A 20,457-nucleotide genomic window follows, 5' to 3' on the forward strand; every position below is an offset into this window, starting at 1 on the left:
GCGGACTTGAGACCTTGAATTTATGATTATGTACGATAAAAATATTTTGATGTTTCAATAACATACCTACTGTATTTTTAATTTTTAGTTTGTATTTCTGCTGGGTGTCTTCTTTCGAAAATAACCAAACAAATATCATAAACGTGTGTAGTTATTACAGTAAAAAATTGTAATAACAATTATTGCAACAGGGAGGGAAAACATTTATGAGAAGAGAATATGGAAGTCTAGGCATTTACAGAGCTTATGGCCTGTTATTGACCGGTTTAAGCGGCCATTTTACACGCTCACCAGTCTGCCTATGTTTAAACATCCACACTTCCGCAACTCATCCATCCGTTGACTTTTGTTAAGTAAAAGAGCCGGCCTCGTGGTGTAATGGTCAGCGCGTTTGCCTACCATGCGAGAGGTCTCGGGTTCGATTTCCGACATGGCTGACATGAAATATTTATTTAAAAAGGTGTTTTCACACCAGAATATTTCATAGTCTCTGGACTGGTACCTGAAGCTTCAGACTGATTATCTTACCTTCATGTAATGAAAATGATCGAGATACGCTGCGATTGGTGTACCGATGCAGTGCCCTATGCACCATTAGGTGCGGAAAGGTAATGATGATGAAAAGAGCATTGGTGTGGCTAAGATTTAACTAGCTGAATTATTACATCTACTAGGCAACGCAATGCAATGCCTGAAAATACTTTTCAATTTTTATACCAGTTAGTTTAATCAACAATATCTTATTCGAGTATGTCTTATTCCAATTATTAGTTTTTGTGGCTAAAGAGCCGAAAATTTTATTGATGTGAGTGAGATTCATCTGTCTGAATTATTTCTCCCTCTAGGCAACGCCTGAAAATACTTTTACATTTTTTATGCTTCTTTTTATACCAGTTAGTTAAATCAGCAATACAATATTTGAGTTTGTCCAAATGTTCGTAGACAGAATGGTGAATGTTACACAGTGTGTAAAGTGGCCACTTAAACCAGCCAATGACAGGTCATAAGCCCTGTAAATGCCTAGACTTCCATATTCCCCTATTCTCCATCCCTGTTGTAATTTGTTAATCTTAATGACTCCCGAGGGGGTGAAATCCAGTCTTTTGTCTACGAACATTTGGACAAACTCAAATATTGTAATGAAACCAAGCGGTCCAAGAAGAAGTTTAAAAATTGAAAAATTGTTTTCAGGCGTTGCCTAGTATGTGAAATAATTCAGTCAGATGATTCTCTTCACAACAATAAAGGTTTCAGCTCTTTAACTTCAATAAAATCAATAGATGGAAGAGTTGAAGAAATATGGATGTTCAAACATAGGCAAAATGGTGAATTTTACACAGTGTGTTAAGTGGCCACTTAAACCAGCCAATGACAGGTCATAAGCCCTGTAAATGCCTAGACTTCCATATTCCCTTATTTAAGGTATTCTCCATCCCTGTTGTAATTTGTAAATCAGCAATATTTTGAGTATGTCTGAGTGTTCGTACACAGGCTGAATTTCGCTCCCTAAGCTTCAGGGAGTTATTAAGATGTTTCTGTTCCGAATAAATTTCAATCTTAATAACCGAGCCTTGAAATCCAGCCTTGTCTGGACAATTAGTTTTGTTATTTTGTCATAAAATAGATTCAATTCACGAAATATTCATAAATGACTCCCGCAGGTGTTTATTTTAGTTGAGTACAGCTTTATTATTACAATAGGGAAAAAAAATTAAGATTTATACTCGAGTTCTAATTACTTACTCAAATAATTACATTTTCAGACCATTTTCTAAAAGTCGTAAATAACTTGGGCTGGAAAAATGGAAATCGAGTTGTGGTAGAGTGGGATTTAAATATACTACCACAGGACTATCACAATACGACCACGGGATTACAACGCGGTTCAAAAGTATATAATATAAATTGTATGTATGGTTGCTAACTATCTCACTAGGTATAACTGTTCCGAGATAGCTAGCAATTATTCCTCAGCTATTTTTTTTGATAACCATTATTTTGATTTTATTCTTATAAAAGTACAGAAACAAACAAAAAATATATACATATTTATTTATTTTTATTTATTTAACTTTTTGTTCATAATGTTATTTGTACATTGGCGGGCTTATTGCCAAATGGCAATTTCTTCCAACCAACCAATAAAATAAAAATTTTATTTTTATAATTCAAGTTACAGAACATATTCAATAGAAAGAAAAAAAAAGATTAAAAAGTGAAAAATATATAAAAATAGAAATAAACGTATTTGTTTATAAATTACCTTAAATCAAAACTATTACTCAATGGGAAAAAGGAAAAAAACGGAAAGAGGAAAAAGGAAAGGAGGAGAGATTAAGGAAGAGAAAGGAGATGTTTCTTCATTAAATGAAAATAAAATATCATATAATAATAATAAATAATAAAATAAAATATCATATTAATAAAAAGACTTCTGTTATATACATTGTATGATGATGATGATCAAGAAACAAGTTTGGATGGAGGTAGGAAGAGGATCTAGTAAAGAAAAGGAATAAAAAAAGATTGAGGGAAGTTAGGGTTCTAGGATATATCGCAATATTTCAGGCGTTTTTACAAAGTGGTCAAGAAAGGTGCATTTTTTATAAGAAGAGGTAGCTCATTCCAAAGTCTGGCACCTTTGTTATGACAGCATATAATATACAATGTCTCTAGCTATAGAAAGAAAACATTATTCTAGTTTTTGCACATAAAATTGTAATTTTTCCCACATGATAAATTTGTTATTTTAAAATAAAAAAATGTATAAATTACACATGTCACACTTTATAAACGCTTTAAAAATGTTTTTTTCGCATCTTGCAAGATAAATTTTCTTCACACCTTACATAGTTGAATAGGAATGCATTTCATTTTATTTCAAGATATGTTTTTTAATTTTATGTTGATAATTAAAATACCTACAGCATATCGTCATGATCGTAGAACAATGACGCATGTGATTTTCTTCAACTTTACACGAGAGCTGTTTGAATTTTTTTGACAGCTTGATAAGTTCAAAAGTATATCATTTGATACTTGGGTTAGTTTTACATAAATACATTTTTTTTCAAATCTGGAATATAAAGCCTTTTTATAACCTTTTCAAGATGAAATATAAAAGAAAGTCAATGTCACATTTTTCAAACATCCGCCTTGTTCTACGATCAACACAATATGATTGTTATAGCACAAGGTTATCTGTTTGTTAAAGAAAAAATGAGAAATTGAAATATAATTTTTTTAGTGGTCTTTATTATTTAACTGCTTCACTTTAAACAAGATACAATCCTAAATTTATTTTTTTCTTAAAATAACAAGCCGCTAATTGAAAGTGGCATGTAATAATATTGTATGATTTATTGTATAGTTAAGTTTGGGAACAAAATAATAATTTTAATAGCTACATAATTAGTAGTCAATTTTATTTTAAAAGTAATTATTCTTGATAACGAGCCAAAAACTTGGCCAGAAATTTATTTTTGTTTGAATTATAATAGCATTAAAATTATACACTCAATTGACATATCTTTTAATCCATGTATAGGTGCATAAGACATTAATATTCTTATAATTATACGGTTGGGTTAGTCATTTTGTTATATTTTTTTTTTTTTTTTTTAAATTAAAAAAATTAAATACATAAAAATTAACATAGAGTATACAAACAATCTCTCTTCAATTATGTATTTATTTATTTAACTTTTGTACAATACTTGTTACTTTTTAAAAATAAATTTATCTCACATATACACACACATTTATATGGAGTGTTCTCTGGTTAGGTTAGTCTCCATCTAACATAGCTCAGCCTGTTCTAAGATATGTACAGGTAAATGTCGTTTTGCGCCGGTTCAATGTAAACCTATTTACAATTACGCCGGTTGGTGCCGGCGGGATTCTCCGGTTCGGCCGACATCAGACGACAGTAGGCGCCGCAATTCTCAGGGCAGACACACTATTACACGTTGTTTTATTCTATTACCGTGTACACGAGCAGCTTATTGTTTGTGTGAAATTATTTCCGAGTTAGTTTTTGTTTTGTTTTTAAGAAAAATAAAAAGGTATGATTATATTTTTCATTTTATTATTATTAAAATTAAAATAATATTAAAATATTTGTAGTTTATGCTATGATTCTGCAAGAAAGGAAGCAACAATCAAAGTAAATGAAATTGGATGCTTTTTTCAAAAAAAGAGGATCCAGATACGTGTTAGTATTTTGGTTAAAAAATATATGTTATTATATCAAAATCACTTATGTATGTATGTGCATGATTTATTCTTACTCCTTTCACACAAAATGAAGTATATTATTGATTCTGATTGTATTTGTATCGTTTAATAAAAGAACACAGTTTTTATGTAACAAAAAAGGTCCCGACTAAACACAATAAGCTCCTAGCTAGTCAGGACTTGAAACAGTAAACCTATGTACATTACAAAAACTGTAAAATAAATGGATATCACACAGATAATTGTACAATCTAAGCTCAATAGAGCATTGTTTAAAGCAGGTAACCAAGAAATATATTTATGTACAACAATGTGTACATAAATATATTTCTACAACCAGACCATATTACGATCTAATAGTGATGCAATATTGTTTTAGTGGATGGTTACGGGAAAACGAATGGAGGCATCAGTCCTTCACCCTCCGGACCCCAATCTCGCCCGACAATGGACAGCCTTCTGGAGCAGTTAAATTCTGAAATACCAAATGGGTTAGTGTTGTTTCTTTTCCCATTGGAATGTTTAACTAACTTTGTCAAGTATACTATTATTTTATTATGATTATTATTTTTTTAAAATTATATTCAATGAATTATGAAACATCCTTTAACCGTGTTATATTTTGGTGTAATGAATATGTTTTGACACAGTGAACTAAACATCAATCTAATGCTCTGATTATACAGAGTGTTCAAATTACACATTAACTACTGTGTATCATTAAATTAATGAATATTATGTCTATTTCAAAAATATGTATGCATAATATTTTATGTATTTTTAAGTTTTTGTGTGGTACTGCACCACCCTAAAAAAGTCAGCAATTACACCATCTAGTATATTTGTTTATTTATATTTATTATCAATATAAATAAATGGAAAAATATGTTTATTCATATAAATTGTATTTTATATTTATTGATTATATTATGGATAGTTAAAATGGTAAAATAAAATAAGTAAAACAACTTTGTTTTTAACCACTAATTTTTTTTTTCACCGACCGGTTTCAAAGCAAACAAGCTTCTTTGTCATTGACAAAGAAGTGGTTAAAAACTAAGTTGTTTTACTTATTTTATTATAATACAAAGTTAGTGCTTCAAATATAAACTTTATATAAAGTAAATATGGTCTTATGTATCTGTGCCTTGGGTCAAAAAGGGCCAATGTTGGATATTTTTTTTCTTCTTACCAACGTTTTGTATAGGGTTAAATAATTTACTGTATTTTTATAATACGTTCATGAATAAACTGTAACTGAAATGAATAAATAAATAAATTATCTATATGTATTGAGCTTTTCGAAAAAAAAATATTATTTAGTATAATTTATAGATATTTTATAAAAATTACCTTAAGGGCGCAAATGACTTCTCAGCTGGTAAAAATAGGTAATAAAGTTGAATTGTAGTCCAATGGTAACATTATGGACAAGAGATCAAAGATCTATGGTTCTATTTTCCATTCTATCATTATTTTCCATTCCCATTTGCTAGAACTATGTTATTTATTTATCTTAAAAAATAGCATTGAACTGGTTCAACCTCAGATTTGGAAAATTACATTAAATGTATTTATAATTATTTAGTATGTACATGCATTGTTTATTCATTATTTTTAAACAATATAGGGGTCCTAACTCAACACATGAAATTCCTAGCACTAGCTAATATTTTACATGACATTTTTCAGGTTCTGACGACAGAACCCGAAAAAATCACAGGGATGTGTAAAGTTGTATAAAACAATTTATAAAAATGAGAATGGTAAATTTCATTAGGCAATTTTGTGTTCTGTTTAGAAATGGTAGTACTGGGACCAGCCCTAGACCGGGGACCAAACAGGTTACAGTGACGGTGAAGGAGACCGTGGTAGAGCCCCTTGGGCAGGCGGGAGCACGCCCCGCACACCCCATACACACACACGCCTCCAACGCCACCCGGGAACTGGATGACCTCATGGCTTCCCTTTCAGAATTCAAGGTATGGAGAGCAATGACCACAATGACCATATAATGACCTAGGTTTTTTTTTTTTTAATTTTCTTATTAAGAAATAAAGCTGTTCCATGTGAGGGCAGCTCTTTCAGTAATCATTATTTATGTTTCATTTTTTATTATTATTGGTATGTTTTGTTAAATTACATTTGTAAAACATGTAAAACATTTATGTTTCATTTTTTATATTATTATTATTGATTTTATTTGTTTAAGCATCATTCAATGAGAAAACACACGTAACAAAAATGGTCCTGCCTAAATACAGGAAATCCCTAGCTAGTCGGGACCTGAAACAAAGAACCTCCGTACATTATAAAACAGTGAAATATTTTCTATCAAATTAAAATTATTTTTGAAACTTCACATTTGCTACCTTTGCCAAAAGTATATTATTGGGAGAATTAGGTGAAGTGTTAGAAAAACATTCTTTTGTCATATTTTACATATACATGAAAAAGACTTGGCAAGGTCTTGAGAAAAGTCCAATATTGTTCTTACAAAAAGTTAAGTGTTTTAAAAGCGGTTTATAAAATACAGGCAATTAGAACACCATGTATCGGCACACAGCACCACACTGCCAGCCGAAATTTTGGCTCACAAAACTGTTTTAAGACTCCTTTATTGGTTCTAGCACCTTAAAATAGACTTCCTTCCTCTCTTTCTCTAACCGAGCTCTACTCCTCTCACCTCCCCCCACTGACTCCAGACATACTGTAAGGTGCGTGAGAAGCCACTGGCTGAATGGAGGGGGGACCATTTTAGTTATAATATTGGTCCGCAAAAGCTTGGAACGTTTCACTACTATCCCGGTCTCTCCGGAGTTACATTCAATCTTAAAATTACTCATTTCAAGCAGCAAATACTTAAGCTAAACAGACATAACACACTAGATTTTGTTTAAAGTGTAAATATTTTTTTATCAAAAATTATAATTGTCTATATAATTTTGGGAGGTAATAAAGCTTTGGTCGGAAGGTATCTGCGGGAGGTGCTCAACATCAGCAGTACCGCGGGGGTCAGCAGGCATCGGGGGGAGACCTGGAGCGCATGCTGGGCTCACTGCAGGCCGACATGTCCCGCCAGGGCGTGAGCACGGCACAGAAGGGCTGCTGCGGGGCCTGCGACAAGCCCATAGTGGGTCAGGTCATCACTGCGCTGGGCCGCACCTGGCACCCTGAGCACTTCACCTGTGCGCACTGCTCCCAGGAACTCGGCACGCGCAACTTCTTCGAGCGGGATGGCCGTCCCTACTGCGAAACCGACTACCATAACCTCTTCTCTCCACGCTGCGCTTATTGCAACGGGCCCATTCTCGATGTAAGACTTTTCTCAATACTGTGAATTTGTTTTAGAATCAGTGTTGTACTTATCTATCAAATATGAATACTGTAACCCCCGCCTTAATATCGAAACTGTTTGCAGAAATGCGTAACCGCGCTGGAGAAGACTTGGCACATGGAGCATTTCTTCTGCGCTCAGTGTGGCCAGCAGTTTGGGGAAGATGGTTTCCACGAGAGGGATGGGAAGCCGTACTGCAGGAACGATTATTTCGATATGTTTGCTCCTAAGTGTGGTGGTTGCAACCGCCCCATTATGGAAAACTACATTTCTGCCCTAAATGGACAGTGGCACCCTGACTGCTTTGTCTGCAGAGTAAGTATCGTCGCTCAGATACTAAATCCAATATGTTGTATTTAAATCTTTACAAATACACAATGTTTTGAACCGAAAAAAGAAAAGCGGCGCAAACATGATGTGTTTTCTTAACTCTAATAATTATTATGTGTAATTGTAATATTTTTTATCATGTTTATATTTTTGATGCCACATGCAGGATTGCTTACTACCAGTTCAAGGAAAGTCCTTCTACGCCATGGAAGGAAAACCGGTGTGCCCCAAATGCGCCGGCGTTGATGAAGATGAAGAATGACACCCTATGATAATGATTCTATCCTAAAATGGATGGATGCCTCCCTCCCCTTTTTATTACAGCTCTACTAGTCCACATCGGGCGGATATTAGGATGATTATTAGGATATTGACATAACTAGTAATTTAAAAAGAGCATATATGTAGGTATCTCAGAGAGATGAGATAGATATATTAAGAATTTTGGATGACCAAAAGGACTTCACAAAAATATATTTATGTTATTCTTGATATTTAACGTAATTTACGAATGAGGATGGATGATAAAGAAAATACCAATATTTTTTTATGAAGCTTTATTTATATGTTGTAAATTAATTAATTAGCCTCTGAATTCAACTAATCATTGTTTTGTTATACTGTAAAATATTTTGAATTAAATAAATAAACAAAAAAAAAACAAAAAAAAAAATACAAAAAATAAAAACACAAAACAAAACAAAACAAACATAATATGGGAACAACTACAAACATTTTTTTAGTTGAACATTCCATATAGGTTAGTATTCAATAGATGTCATTTCAGTAAACATAGTGCATAATTTACAATAGTTAGTTTATTGATAAACACGATGCAATTGTATGTGCATCCATAGTACTATCGCTAATGTCTAAATAATTTAGTATATTTATGTCTATATTATTAACTTTATTACCATTTTTTTATGGATTGAAAATAGATCAAAGTGGACATATAAATATAGCATATAAAAAAAAAATGGCAAGTCATTATAATAATGAAATTGATGATAGTATGAAACAATGTACCGCGTATTTAAATTTTGGATGAGATAAAGTTATTTTGAAACCTGCGTTAGTGTGCACCGTGGCACAGAGCCAATTCCTGTAATATTTACTTTTAGAATTATGTCAACTTAAATTTAGTCTTCGTCTTGAATAACAAACCTTTTTTTTAGTTTTCCAGACATATTGTCTCACTTGATGTTCAAAATTTAATTTCATAATAATGTGTAAATTTGTAGGGATTAGATCTCAGTTACCAATTAATTTACCTAAATTTTATTTATTTATTTCACATAATACTTTTCTTTTCAATATGAACATCTCACTGGGCACAGCCGGTGTCGAGGCATTTATTTACATGATTTATAATATTATTATGTTCCGGTTACAATAGTTCGTATCTATAATAAATGTTTACGTACTTAAGATTATCAAAGAAATATTGTCATACTGGGCCTGTGCCCATTGTTGTGGTTGATTCAGTCATAGCTGTCAAGAGATTGAGAATTTTACATTTTCATAAATATTAACATAAAATACTAAATCATTTTGTTCCGATGATAACTGTTATTTTAACAGTTTATCATCGGGTGCGCTAAATTAATATAAAATCGGTGAAAGGTTTTATTTAGAGACATAATTATTGTAAACAAATAAAAAAAAAACATTTATGGTTTTGATGATTTAAAATATTTGTACTCAAAACTGAAACAAAAGCAATACATTATTTTAAACAATATTATGTCCTCCATATTTGTAGAATAAATTTTTAATGATCATGCAATAAATTTAACGGTATCGAACTGGTGCAAGTTAGATATGACAATTCAAATGAATATAAAGGCATTAATCGTCTACACTATGTTGTAAAGTCAAATTGGCATCAAATCAATATTGCTGCATCATTTAATCGTGCTGTAAAATAATTTATTTTAGGAATCTGAAATTAATGGATAAATTTTTGAGAGAAATTGGAATACATTAAAGTAAAAAGTAAAAAATATTGTATTTAATGAGAGTCGTGCAGAGGTCTCTTGGTGATGTTGAGGATTTCAGATCCAGGGATCTGAGGATCGATTCCAGCTTACTACAACTTCCATTTTCTAGCACATTTAATTATAACTCTACTTGTGTTTTGTGTTGATCCCTGTGACAGTTATACATTGTCATCTTATTTTCATAATTTCCAGACCGCTTAATAGCTTTTTTAGCATTGCATTTTTTAGTCAACTAGTCATGACAGTGTGAAGAACTGCCAAATGTCTGGTTGCTTAAAAAATATTTAAAAAAATATATATTATTGATATTTTGGCAGTAAGATAGCAACGTCATATAATTCAAATTAAAATGGCTCGAGTTTGTTTTGAAATGACCCAAATAATAGTAAACGAAATTTTTAGTAAATCGCATGTTTTATCAACTTTTAAAATTTCTTAGGTAATCAAAGATTTTTTTGCAAATTGTTAATATTCCATATTATAAACCGCATCTTTTATATTATACATACTTAAAAAACCTATAGTATTAAATAAATCATGTTTATACGAAAAGGGCATAAAATGTTTTTGTAAGAAACTTATGATGAGAATTTTTAGAGCATATGATTTAATATATCCATTGTTTTTTTAAACTAAATACTTTGCTAGCTGTTAATAAAATTTATATTGTCAACAGGATTGCAGGCAGCCATTCCAGCTTGGGTCCTTCTTCGATCACGAAGGTCTTCCGTATTGTGAGACTCACTACCACGCCAAGCGGGGCTCCTTGTGCGCAGGGTGCCATAAGCCCATCGCAGGGCGCTGCATCACCGCCATGTTCCGCAAATTCCACCCCGAGCACTTTGTGTGTGCCTTCTGCCTCAAACAACTTAACAAGGGCACTTTCAAGGAACAAAATGACAAACCCTACTGTCACGGCTGCTTTGAGAAGCTTTTCGGATAATTGTTAACTATGTATATACGTTGTAATTCAATTACAAATGGATTCACGTTACTTGTAAAAGGTTATGAAGATATAATATGGTAGCCTAAGTAGAAGTAATCTATGATTTCATATCGAGCAAATTGTAATAAGAAATTTTGGTGTTACATGAAATTCTATTTTTTTCAAATGTTATGGGTTTAATTTATTTATAAGGTGAAACTTTTCTAAAATATACAAACAAAAAAATTACAAATGGCACATTTTAAATACACATCTATGTTGTCATTATTCACAAATTAGCTCACCAAGTATGAACTTTTTTTAACAGAATTTGTAAAACAACTAAAATTTAAGTGACAGTTAAACTTGAAGAGGGGATTTTTAAAAAGCTAAATCTTAAAAAAGTCACAGTGACATTGAAACTTTTTTTTAAAAATTGGCTTACAGTAACACAATATTAATAAAGAACATTAAATTTCCTCATTCAATTTTTTTATTTATCCTATGAATGTCTAACAAAAATACCAGTAGTCGACATTAAAATTTATAACACTGTGATGCATATCAAAATACATTTACAAAATACTCAAACTACTTCTACTCTGGGCTATCCATCCGTATACATATGTATAAAGTAATTAATGGATTTCAATTAATACATTATATCTCTCTTGGTTTCTGTTTTAATATGTTTATTTTGTCCTTTTAAAGGATACCAGTATTGACAAAAAGAACACTCAGTGATTAGATTTTCCTCTTCCAGTTATCAATAGGTGTAAAATAAAAACTATGGATATTATCCAATAATATTACGTGCATATTATATTATTTGACTGTCTGAACCTCCTATATTACGTGGATTTTATTGAATGTGTACTGTAAAATATATAATTTTTTTTTTAAATGTAGACAAATAATATTCATGTAAGTAATAATTAATGTCTATGAAAAATATTTATTTCAATAGAATTTATTCGGTATTCTCTGGATGGTCATAAAAATAACATTTTGGTTTTTACAACAATAAAAAAAAATCATTTAAACCATAATCAGGTTATATTTTTTTGGAAAAGTATATAAATGTAAATATTATTACCTCCACTAATCTTACAGTTGTTTTATTACAAATGTAATATGTATTTCATTGTTATGTGGAAATTAATTAACTAAAAAAATATTTGAAAGTTAGAGTGTATTATATTATAGTATCGAAACTGGTTATCACAGTATATAATATATTATGATACTTATAGCAGTATACTTTTTAAATATACATTAACCCCGTCTATACGGGTTCTGCATTCAAGGCGCACGGAAGAAATGCGGTAGTGTTCTTTGGTGCTGCCGGTTGAGTTTTGATAAAAATTGGCGCCTCGATATTCAAGAAAATATATTCGTAAATACCAACCGGCTAATTTTTATCTAAACTCAACCGGACAGCGTCACAACACACTATCGCATTCCTTCCGTGTGCACTCACCTTAAATGTAGACCCAAACTATATATAATATAACGGAAGTCATGCAAAAAAGAGCGATTTAAGAAACATTTCCAGCCGTTCGAGAAAACTATGAACAAAGTATTCTATTGTACACATTTCAGCTTAAAATACATATTTTTAAGATAGAAATTTTTTTTTAGAATGAAAATGAAGTCATACTTTCAATTATCATGTTTCAATTCATGTTTTCAATTATCACTTTTAATTTTAATATCTACAACATGTAATTAAAAAGTTTCATTATTTTCATGGTTGTAAATTATAAATTTGTTCACCTTTTAACAATAATTTATGGTATGACCTGGCCATATACATTGCATATACATACAAGTTAAATGAATAACAAAACTGCTTATAGATATGGACATTTTGAAGAAGAAATAAAATAAGAACCATAGAAAAATATTTAACAACAATTTGACCACTCAAATTATATGTAATTCATACTTATTGCTTATTTTTTTACATTAAAATTAGATATTTATTTTTAGTTTTTATGCAATGAATTAGATTAAAATAATGCTTCCCGTACATAACAAATAACAAAACTAAAACAAAAAATTATTAACTGTGCTATGAGAAAATAATGTATGCAGTCAGGTGTAGTCGATTTTTAAAATCAATTTAACTTATATTAAAATAAGTCATATGCCATATTTTTTTCACCATTTAAATACCTCTAGTACTACCTGATTAATTAATATTTTTTCATAGTCCATATGTGTATGTATCTTCATATGATTTTTTTGTTGTTGATAATCATGGCACTCTCAATATAATCCTGAAAAATAAATACACTACCCATAGTTTAAAAAATTGGCCTAAATATTTCATTTACATCTTGCAGCGTATTTAAAATCTATTTACAATTTGTAATGTTCCTTAGCTGAAAACTTTATAAAATATTTGTTTGGTTCAAGTGCCTTTATGAAATTTATTAAATTAATTATTATCATATGAAATACTATAAAGATTTTAAGAAATCAAGTTTCAAAATTCATTAATAAAAAAAACATTAAAAATGCTAACAATAAATCATTGTAAAACATATATTTACAGTGCTTCCACGGTACTAAACTTTTACCATGAATCATAATTATAATGTATTGTCTATATAACAACAAATATGTTTAATGTATTTTGTAGAGGTTTAATTGATACATTTTTCGTATATTTTTATTTGCTAGAACATTTTTTTATGCCTAATTATAAAAGTTGAAATGGAAATATAATATTTCCTATTTCTTTTCTTTTCAGCTGCTTAATTCACCATTTCTTTACTGCACATTTAAAGCAATAATGAAGCTGACAGTAAATCTAGATTTATGATGTAATTATTTTGTGTTGTATTATCAATAACATAATGTGCCAAACCTATGAGGGTACATTGCTTTTACTTATTAATAATTATCTAATCTATTATATTAAGTAAAGTTGTTTGTACGTGTATGTGCTATTAAATTTATATACAAATTTTAACTGTTAAATAAACATGTTAATTAAGAAACTTTTTTTTTGTTTATTATTTACACTAATCTCATATCAGAATCCCCTAACTCAGCCTTTGTCCTTTCTTGAAAGTTGTACAGCAACTACACAAATGAAACATATTGTATGATTATCATAAAAAGTTAAATATAAAATATTGTGGAACTTAAACCAGTCAACGACAGGTCATAAGCCCTGTAAATACCTAGATTTCTATTTTCCCTTTTATAAAATGTTCTTTTTCTCTGTTGTAATATATTGTAATTGTGAAATTGTTTTATTTTACACAAAACAACAAATTTCGAGATCTGTGCATTAGTGTAAGGACTGATACAAACATTATTGACAAAATCAAGAAAGAAATGCTGCGTTGGTTTGGACATGTAGAGTGAAGAGACAGTGAAAAAATGACTAAAAAGATTTACGATGCGAATGTTGGATGCGGAAAACGAGGGAGACAAAGAAAGATATCATGGCATGACCAAAACCAAAAAATACTTGAAGATGGACATGTCCGAATAATCGGCGTGCGTGAACGAGAAGATGGATGAATGTAGAGGGAGGGCTGTATGCAAAAACGTAGTAACACAGGGGCATTCTATTTTCTGCCTACTTCTACTGGAAATGGCGTGATGGTTTGTTTATCCCTATTGTGTTGTTTTTTTTTTACCAAACATAAAACTAAATTAAAAATGAGGGTTTATCACACCAAATTTCAAAAGGCATTACTTGTCCTAATTTGGTTTATTTAAGTGTAGTGAGTTTCGGTAGGTACCTACTAGATAATTATGCAATTTAATCGTTTTTGTGCACAAATAAAATGACATTGTTAATAGTTATTTGAATATGACATGAAATTACGTTTTTGAATTATTTTACAAATTCGAACAAATTATTCATTTGGCCGCGGCCACTTTCATGTTTAATTTATTATCTTCAAATTATTGCAACAAATTTTAGTTCAATACTTAGTCTTTATTGAGATCCCAGATACCTAAGTTTAATCTAGATTTAAAATGGGGTAATCTGACTGTCTAAAAGTAATTATATTTTAGTTATATTAAACTTTTAAGTTTATTTTAAAATATAAATACCTATAAAAAATACTGTTTTTATCTAAGTTATGATTTTGATTTTTTATTATAGCGCGATTTTTGAAAAACATCGTTTTAAAATGGCAAAATCGTATGATTTCCTCATTTTGCGTGCGTTTTGGTTTTGGTTTTACCCAACTAAATCTTCACGGCCGCCGAATCAACTTTGCCAACCTCCATCAAGCTAAAATCGGTAGATTCAGAAAACTAAATCGGTAGATTCGTTAACAACTGAAACAGTAGGTATCAGAAAAATTAATTGAATTTTGATTGTAACGAGCTGGACTGCCAAAAACTCTTAGATTTTGCCACGTTGCTCTAAAAACTGTTTTCTTACGAACGGTTCCGCATATCACGAGCGGGGAGGGGAAAGGGTGGCTGCTGATGTCATAAAAATAACCAATAGGGAAATATCACATACTACGAATAGCGATAAAAATACACAAAATTGATGTAGAATAATTAATTGTATTTTCAAAATCAATATGGATATTGTGGAGAAATGTTTATAAACATAACTTTAAAAAAGATACCATGAAAAAATGTTACTAGAAAAACGCGACATGCGACATGACAATTGCGGCGTCAAGATTCGCGACGATGTTCTATAAAATAATTGACAGGGACAAAGTTCAAAATTAACATGAATTGTGACGTATTAAGGGCGTTGCCAATGCCATGACCGTATTTGCGGGAATTCAAAATTCAACATTCAAAAATATTTTTTATGCTAGAAGCATTTTTTTCTGTAATGTCATAAACCCTTATTACTTAAAAAATATATAAAAAAACTGATATTTCTCTGTTGTAGATATATTTAAAAATCGGTAAAATTACTCTCGAATTCGGTAGATTCTTCCCAAAATCGGTTAAATTGGTAATGCTGTGCATAATGAGCCTAATGAGGTTTTCTGTCGTGCCGTGTATTGTTCGCAGTTCTCTCTTCCATAACATTCTTCGCGATGTTTCTAAACAGATTAGTTTTAACCTTACTCTTAGGTTAAAACACAGATTGGCTAAGCTAAAATAACGCGCCGTGATGATAAACACGCTTTGTAGTTTTTCTAGTCTCTCGTATTTTCATCTATTATGAGTCTATGAGCAAAAGCATAGATTGTGATACGATCATAGATGATTAGTTTATGATATAGAAAAAGAGCTTGGAAAATCTTAATTCTCGACGATCTGACATATAATATAAAATTGTCACCTTAACTTTTGTGTTTTGTGCATTCTTAAGTTGTTAAATTATAAAAGTACAATTTCCGTACTCTCCGCTTATTCTAGGTAAATAACATTTATTTATGTGTATGTATTTAGAATAAACCAACATATATTTTTGTTCAGGTTGGAATACTAAAACATTTTCGTAAACTCGGGTTAGCTGTAACAATAAATCTTCAATAGATCGTTAAATTTATATAAAAAAGATGAACGCCTGTTTTAATACTCAATGCAGATACGAAAACCGCATTGAATTGGGGTTGAGAATTACATTTATCAAATTCCATATTTAAGGTTATTTAAAAATGAAACTTGTTTACTTACGTTTTGCAGTAAATATGGCATCAACGAGTGATTCACAGGCAAGTGTAGCACAAAAATCATGGGCACTAGCTAATAATATAGACGTGGTTTCCAGCGTAGATGAAATATATCGATATGACAAAAAGCAACAGCAAGATATTCTTGCTGCTAAACCATGGGAAAAAGAGTGAGTAACACGGTTTATTTAGTAGATTTTAAGCTGCTTTTGAATGATTTTGTTATTATCACTTCAGTCTTTTTGTTTTATTTTTCAGTCCTCATTTCTTCAAAGATATAAAAATCTCTGCTTTGGCGTTGTTAAAGATGGTTATGCATGCAAGGTCTGGTGGCACTCTGGAAGTCATGGGGCTATTACTCGGTTAGTTACCCTCTTTTTTTTCTTACGTCTTTAATCAAATTTTATTATTCTCAATAAAGAAAAGCTCACAAACGTTTTTTTTAACACCGCAATGTTTGCTGGTTTTAATTTTTAAAACTTTCAAGCTATTCTAGATTAAACAAACATTTTATTACTAAGCAATTGATATAAATTTAACAGGAAAAGTGGATGCAAACACAATGCTAGTGATGGATTCCTTCGCTTTACCCGTGGAAGGAACAGAAACTCGGGTTAATGCACAAGCTCAGGCTTATGAATACATGACGGCTTATATTGAAGCTGCTAAACAGGTATTAAATACTCTTTTTAAGTTAAGTTCACTTGCTAGACCGAGGGTCCTTAATGTCTACTTTTAATTTTACTATGTGAAAAATAACCAGACAGAAAGCTGTTAGTCGTTTTATAATAATTTTATTTAAGACTGAACGCAGTTGTCATAGAAATGAATTTCATTATTAAGCATAAATAACATTTAACCGTTAGGCGCGTAGATCTCGGCTCTCAATTTCGGTACCCGTTGAGTGCCGGAGTTGAAATCTGCGCTTCAAAACCTTCAAGCGGAATTTTACTTGTTAAAGTGACTTGAGGGCCTAAAACGGATTTTTTGTACTACTTTTAGAAATAACAAATTAATATTAGTCATCAAACCAGTGCTGAAAACCGCATTTAATGGATTGCGATTTTAAGATTTAGTGTTATTTAATTATGAGAAAAAAAGTGTTTTTTCAGAAAGATAACGATAAATGTGTTTGTTCATTTTTGTTAGTATTTAGATAGATTCAAGTAATAAAATCGCCACCGTCGTCATTATTTCGATAGTTTTACTAAAATAAAGTGACAGTTTGCGGAATAAAGTAAAAATTGAGTTTTTTGTAAAAAGTATTTAACAATTATGTACTACAGTTATGTATGCCAGTTTATAGTAAAGTTTATAAAGATTTTAGAAATAATTGTATCGATTTTTGAGAAAGATAGGCTGGAGGTTGGGCTTATCCAGAGACCAATATACGTATAATGAGTTAGAAACTAGCTTAAATATATTTTCTCTTCAAGACCGTCGAAAAAATCCGACCTTCTAGTCCTATTTAAAATTCTCAACTCACTATTTGATGCGCTTGAACTACTGAGCTCAATAAAATTAAATATCCCAACTAGAAACCTCAGACAAAACTTACTCTTTCATACTGATAACCATAGAACTAACTATGGTTTTCATTCCCCTATGTCCAAAATTCTTAGGTCTGCCAACAAACATACCAGTCTTGATTTCTTTGATAACATGTTGTCTTCTTTCAAACGATCACTGAATCAAATTCAATTATAAACACCTCTCTCCCGCTTCCACTCCCACCAAGTCTACTATATGGTATACCATTGTGTCTTTCTACTTTCCTTCATAATAATTTTCCATGTATAAATATGTCCTTAAAAATGCCCATTGGGCGTGTATATATAAATATATAATACTAGTCGGCCTCGTGGTGTAATGGTCAGCGCGTTTGCCTACCGTGCAAGAGGTCTCAGGTTCGATTCCCAACATGGTTGACATGAAATATTATTTAAAAGGGTGTTTTTACACTGGAATATTTCATAGTCCCTAGACTGGTACCTGAAGCGTAAGACTGATCACCTTACCTTCATGTAACAAAAATAATCAAGATACGCTGCGATTGGTGTACCAATGCAGTGCCCTATGCACCACTAGGTGCGGAAAGGGAATGATGATATGACAAATTAGCACAGTGAGCGGGGTAGATTGGTTTTAAAATGAAAGCCATAGACTAAAGAAGATTTATGATGTTAATTTTATCCAGTATTTGTATAAATACCACATTGTTTTACTACTTTTGTGATAGCCTGTATATCCTACACTGGTTTTTATTGAAAAAAATGCAGTTTTATTAGTTTTTTTTAAGACAAACTGCAAAATTTTAGTTATGTCGTTAATTTTATATAGACATAAATGTACAGTTTATATAGAGGCCAACCAAGATTTGCATCCCAAAAAAAGGCTCAAAAATCAGTACAAAACGCTCGGCAGTTTACTTTGGCTTTAGAGTTATTCAATTTCTTTGTATAAAATAACTTTTCGCCAATGACAGTCAAATATAATTTATTTTATAGGTGGGTAGGCAAGAAAATGCTATTGGATGGTATCACAGTCACCCGGGCTACGGATGTTGGTTGTCGGGGATAGATGTCTCTACACAGATGTTGAATCAGAATTTCCAGGAACCTTTCGTCGCAATTGTAATTGATCCAGTGAGGACCATATCTGCTGGAAAAGTCTGTCTCGGTGCTTTTAGAACATACCCCAAGGTACATAAATAGTATTCTTATTAAAATATTAAATCATTTACCTGAGTGTTAATTAAGAGGTTCGTTTGAAAAGTAATAATTTTTTTACAATTTCAGGGTTATAAACCAGCTAATGAAGAACCTTCAGAATATCAAACTATTCCTTTGAACAAGATAGAAGATTTTGGAGTACACTGCAAACAATACTATTCTCTAGAAGTGTCCTACTTCAAGTCTTCGTTAGATCGAAGGCTTCTAGACTCACTGTGGAATAAATATTGGGTGAACACTTTAAGCAGTTCTAGCTTGCTCACCAATGCTGATTATACCACAGGGCAGATATTTGATTTGTCAGATAAGTTAGAGCAATCAGAAGTTGCTCTTGGTAAGTATCGATTAATTCATTAATCAGATTGGCATTCTTATGAGACTAAAACTTCCAATTTATGAATGAAATTTATTGTAGGTCGCGGGGGATTCATCGTGGGTGGCGCAGATCCTCATGAAAAACGAACAGAAGATAAACTTATGAAGGCAACTAAAGATTCATGTAAAACTACTATTGAGGTTATCCACGGATTGATGGCACAGATGATTAAAGACCGACTGTTCAATAGTGTTTCGGGAAAACCTGACAATTCAATGACGGAATAATTTGTTTTTTTATATTGAGGACTAATAACTTTTGCATTTGTATCACTTTATTAATATTAATAAATAAAATAATTCTCACAATTTTGTATATCTACTTAATAAAAGAAGTACCTATGTGTTTCCTTCCTAAATATATTTGATTTCTATGTTTTTTGTATTAACTGTATTAGTTTAAAAACTTGCATAAATCTTATGTTGCAAAACCATCTACCATCGTATAGTGGAGTGTACTGCATATTAAGGGCTTTAAGCATAAGGTCGCAATTTACAACAACTTTGTTAAATTACAATTATTATTAGCCCTAAACATTACAAACAAGTCTGTTCATTATTATAAGGATTTCCAAATAAACAAACCAGCCCCGTTATATCAGACTGAGAATATGAGAGCCTATTTCACACAATCTGAAGGGCATGGTAAAATTTTATTGGATTGATATTTATTAGATTCATTTGTACCTACATAAACTTTTTTTTTTTTTTTTTTTAAACTTTGTTGATTTTAATTAAAATATAAATAAAAACGCCTAAACATTATTTTAAAAAATTAGCATTTTTTAAATTTACCTAAATATTTCAATTTTGGTTTCCATTTTCAACGAGTACTCCATAGTTGATTTCAATTAAAATACAAATAAAAACACCTAAACATTATTAAAAAAAA

The 20,457-nt window shown here is 31.0% G+C and overlaps 2 protein-coding genes across 7 annotated transcripts in view; both read left to right on the forward strand.

Moving 5' to 3' along the window:
• The window catches only part of Pax (paxillin), a 99,442-nt gene extending 85,598 nt beyond the window's left edge, over positions 1-13,844 (forward strand). For 3 of the 6 annotated variants that reach the window (XM_088231473.1, XM_088231471.1, XM_088231470.1), the window contains 5 exons: positions 4,616-4,727; positions 6,038-6,218; positions 7,211-7,552; positions 7,658-7,888; positions 10,583-11,562. In XM_088231473.1, the coding sequence (XP_088087599.1) occupies positions 4,616-4,727; positions 6,038-6,218; positions 7,211-7,552; positions 7,658-7,888; positions 10,583-10,849 (1,133 nt within the window). In that variant the 3' untranslated portion in view covers positions 10,850-11,562. Of the gene's footprint in view, positions 1-4,615; positions 4,728-6,037; positions 6,219-7,210; positions 7,553-7,657; positions 7,889-8,069; positions 8,376-10,582 lie in introns of those variants that run through there. The other 3 variants (XM_088231474.1, XM_088231475.1, XM_088231472.1) reach the window with 3 other exon arrangements.
• A 2,188-nt stretch (positions 13,845-16,032) lies between these two features.
• On the forward strand, positions 16,033-19,874 carry CSN5 (COP9 signalosome subunit 5). Its single transcript, XM_088231477.1, has 7 exons — positions 16,033-16,201; positions 16,472-16,628; positions 16,717-16,820; positions 17,001-17,131; positions 18,966-19,160; positions 19,257-19,524; positions 19,606-19,874. The coding sequence occupies exons 2-7, from the start codon at positions 16,477-16,479 to the stop codon at positions 19,791-19,793; spliced, it is 1,038 nt and encodes a 345-aa protein (XP_088087603.1). The 5' UTR covers positions 16,033-16,201; positions 16,472-16,476; the 3' UTR covers positions 19,794-19,874.
• Positions 19,875-20,457: the final 583 nt, after the last annotated feature.

Source organism: Micrasema longulum, unplaced genomic scaffold (genome assembly GCF_059751315.1).
Source record: "Micrasema longulum isolate JH-2025_06_02 unplaced genomic scaffold, ASM5975131v1 h1tg000887l, whole genome shotgun sequence".
NCBI classification, from domain to species: Eukaryota; Metazoa; Arthropoda; class Insecta; order Trichoptera; family Brachycentridae; genus Micrasema; species Micrasema longulum.

What these genes read in the sequence shown, in the direction of transcription:
- CSN5 (XM_088231477.1), top strand. Translation starts at nt 16,477, where the DNA reads ATGGCATCAACGAGTGATTCACAGGCAAGTGTAGCACAAAAATCATGG. An exon ending in CTTTTAGAACATACCCCAAG is followed by an intron (nt 19,161 to 19,256) that starts GTACATAAATAG and finishes TTACAATTTCAG; the next exon opens with GGTTATAAACCAGCTAATGA. An exon ending in GCAATCAGAAGTTGCTCTTG is followed by an intron (nt 19,525 to 19,605) that starts GTAAGTATCGAT and finishes AATTTATTGTAG; the next exon opens with GTCGCGGGGGATTCATCGTG.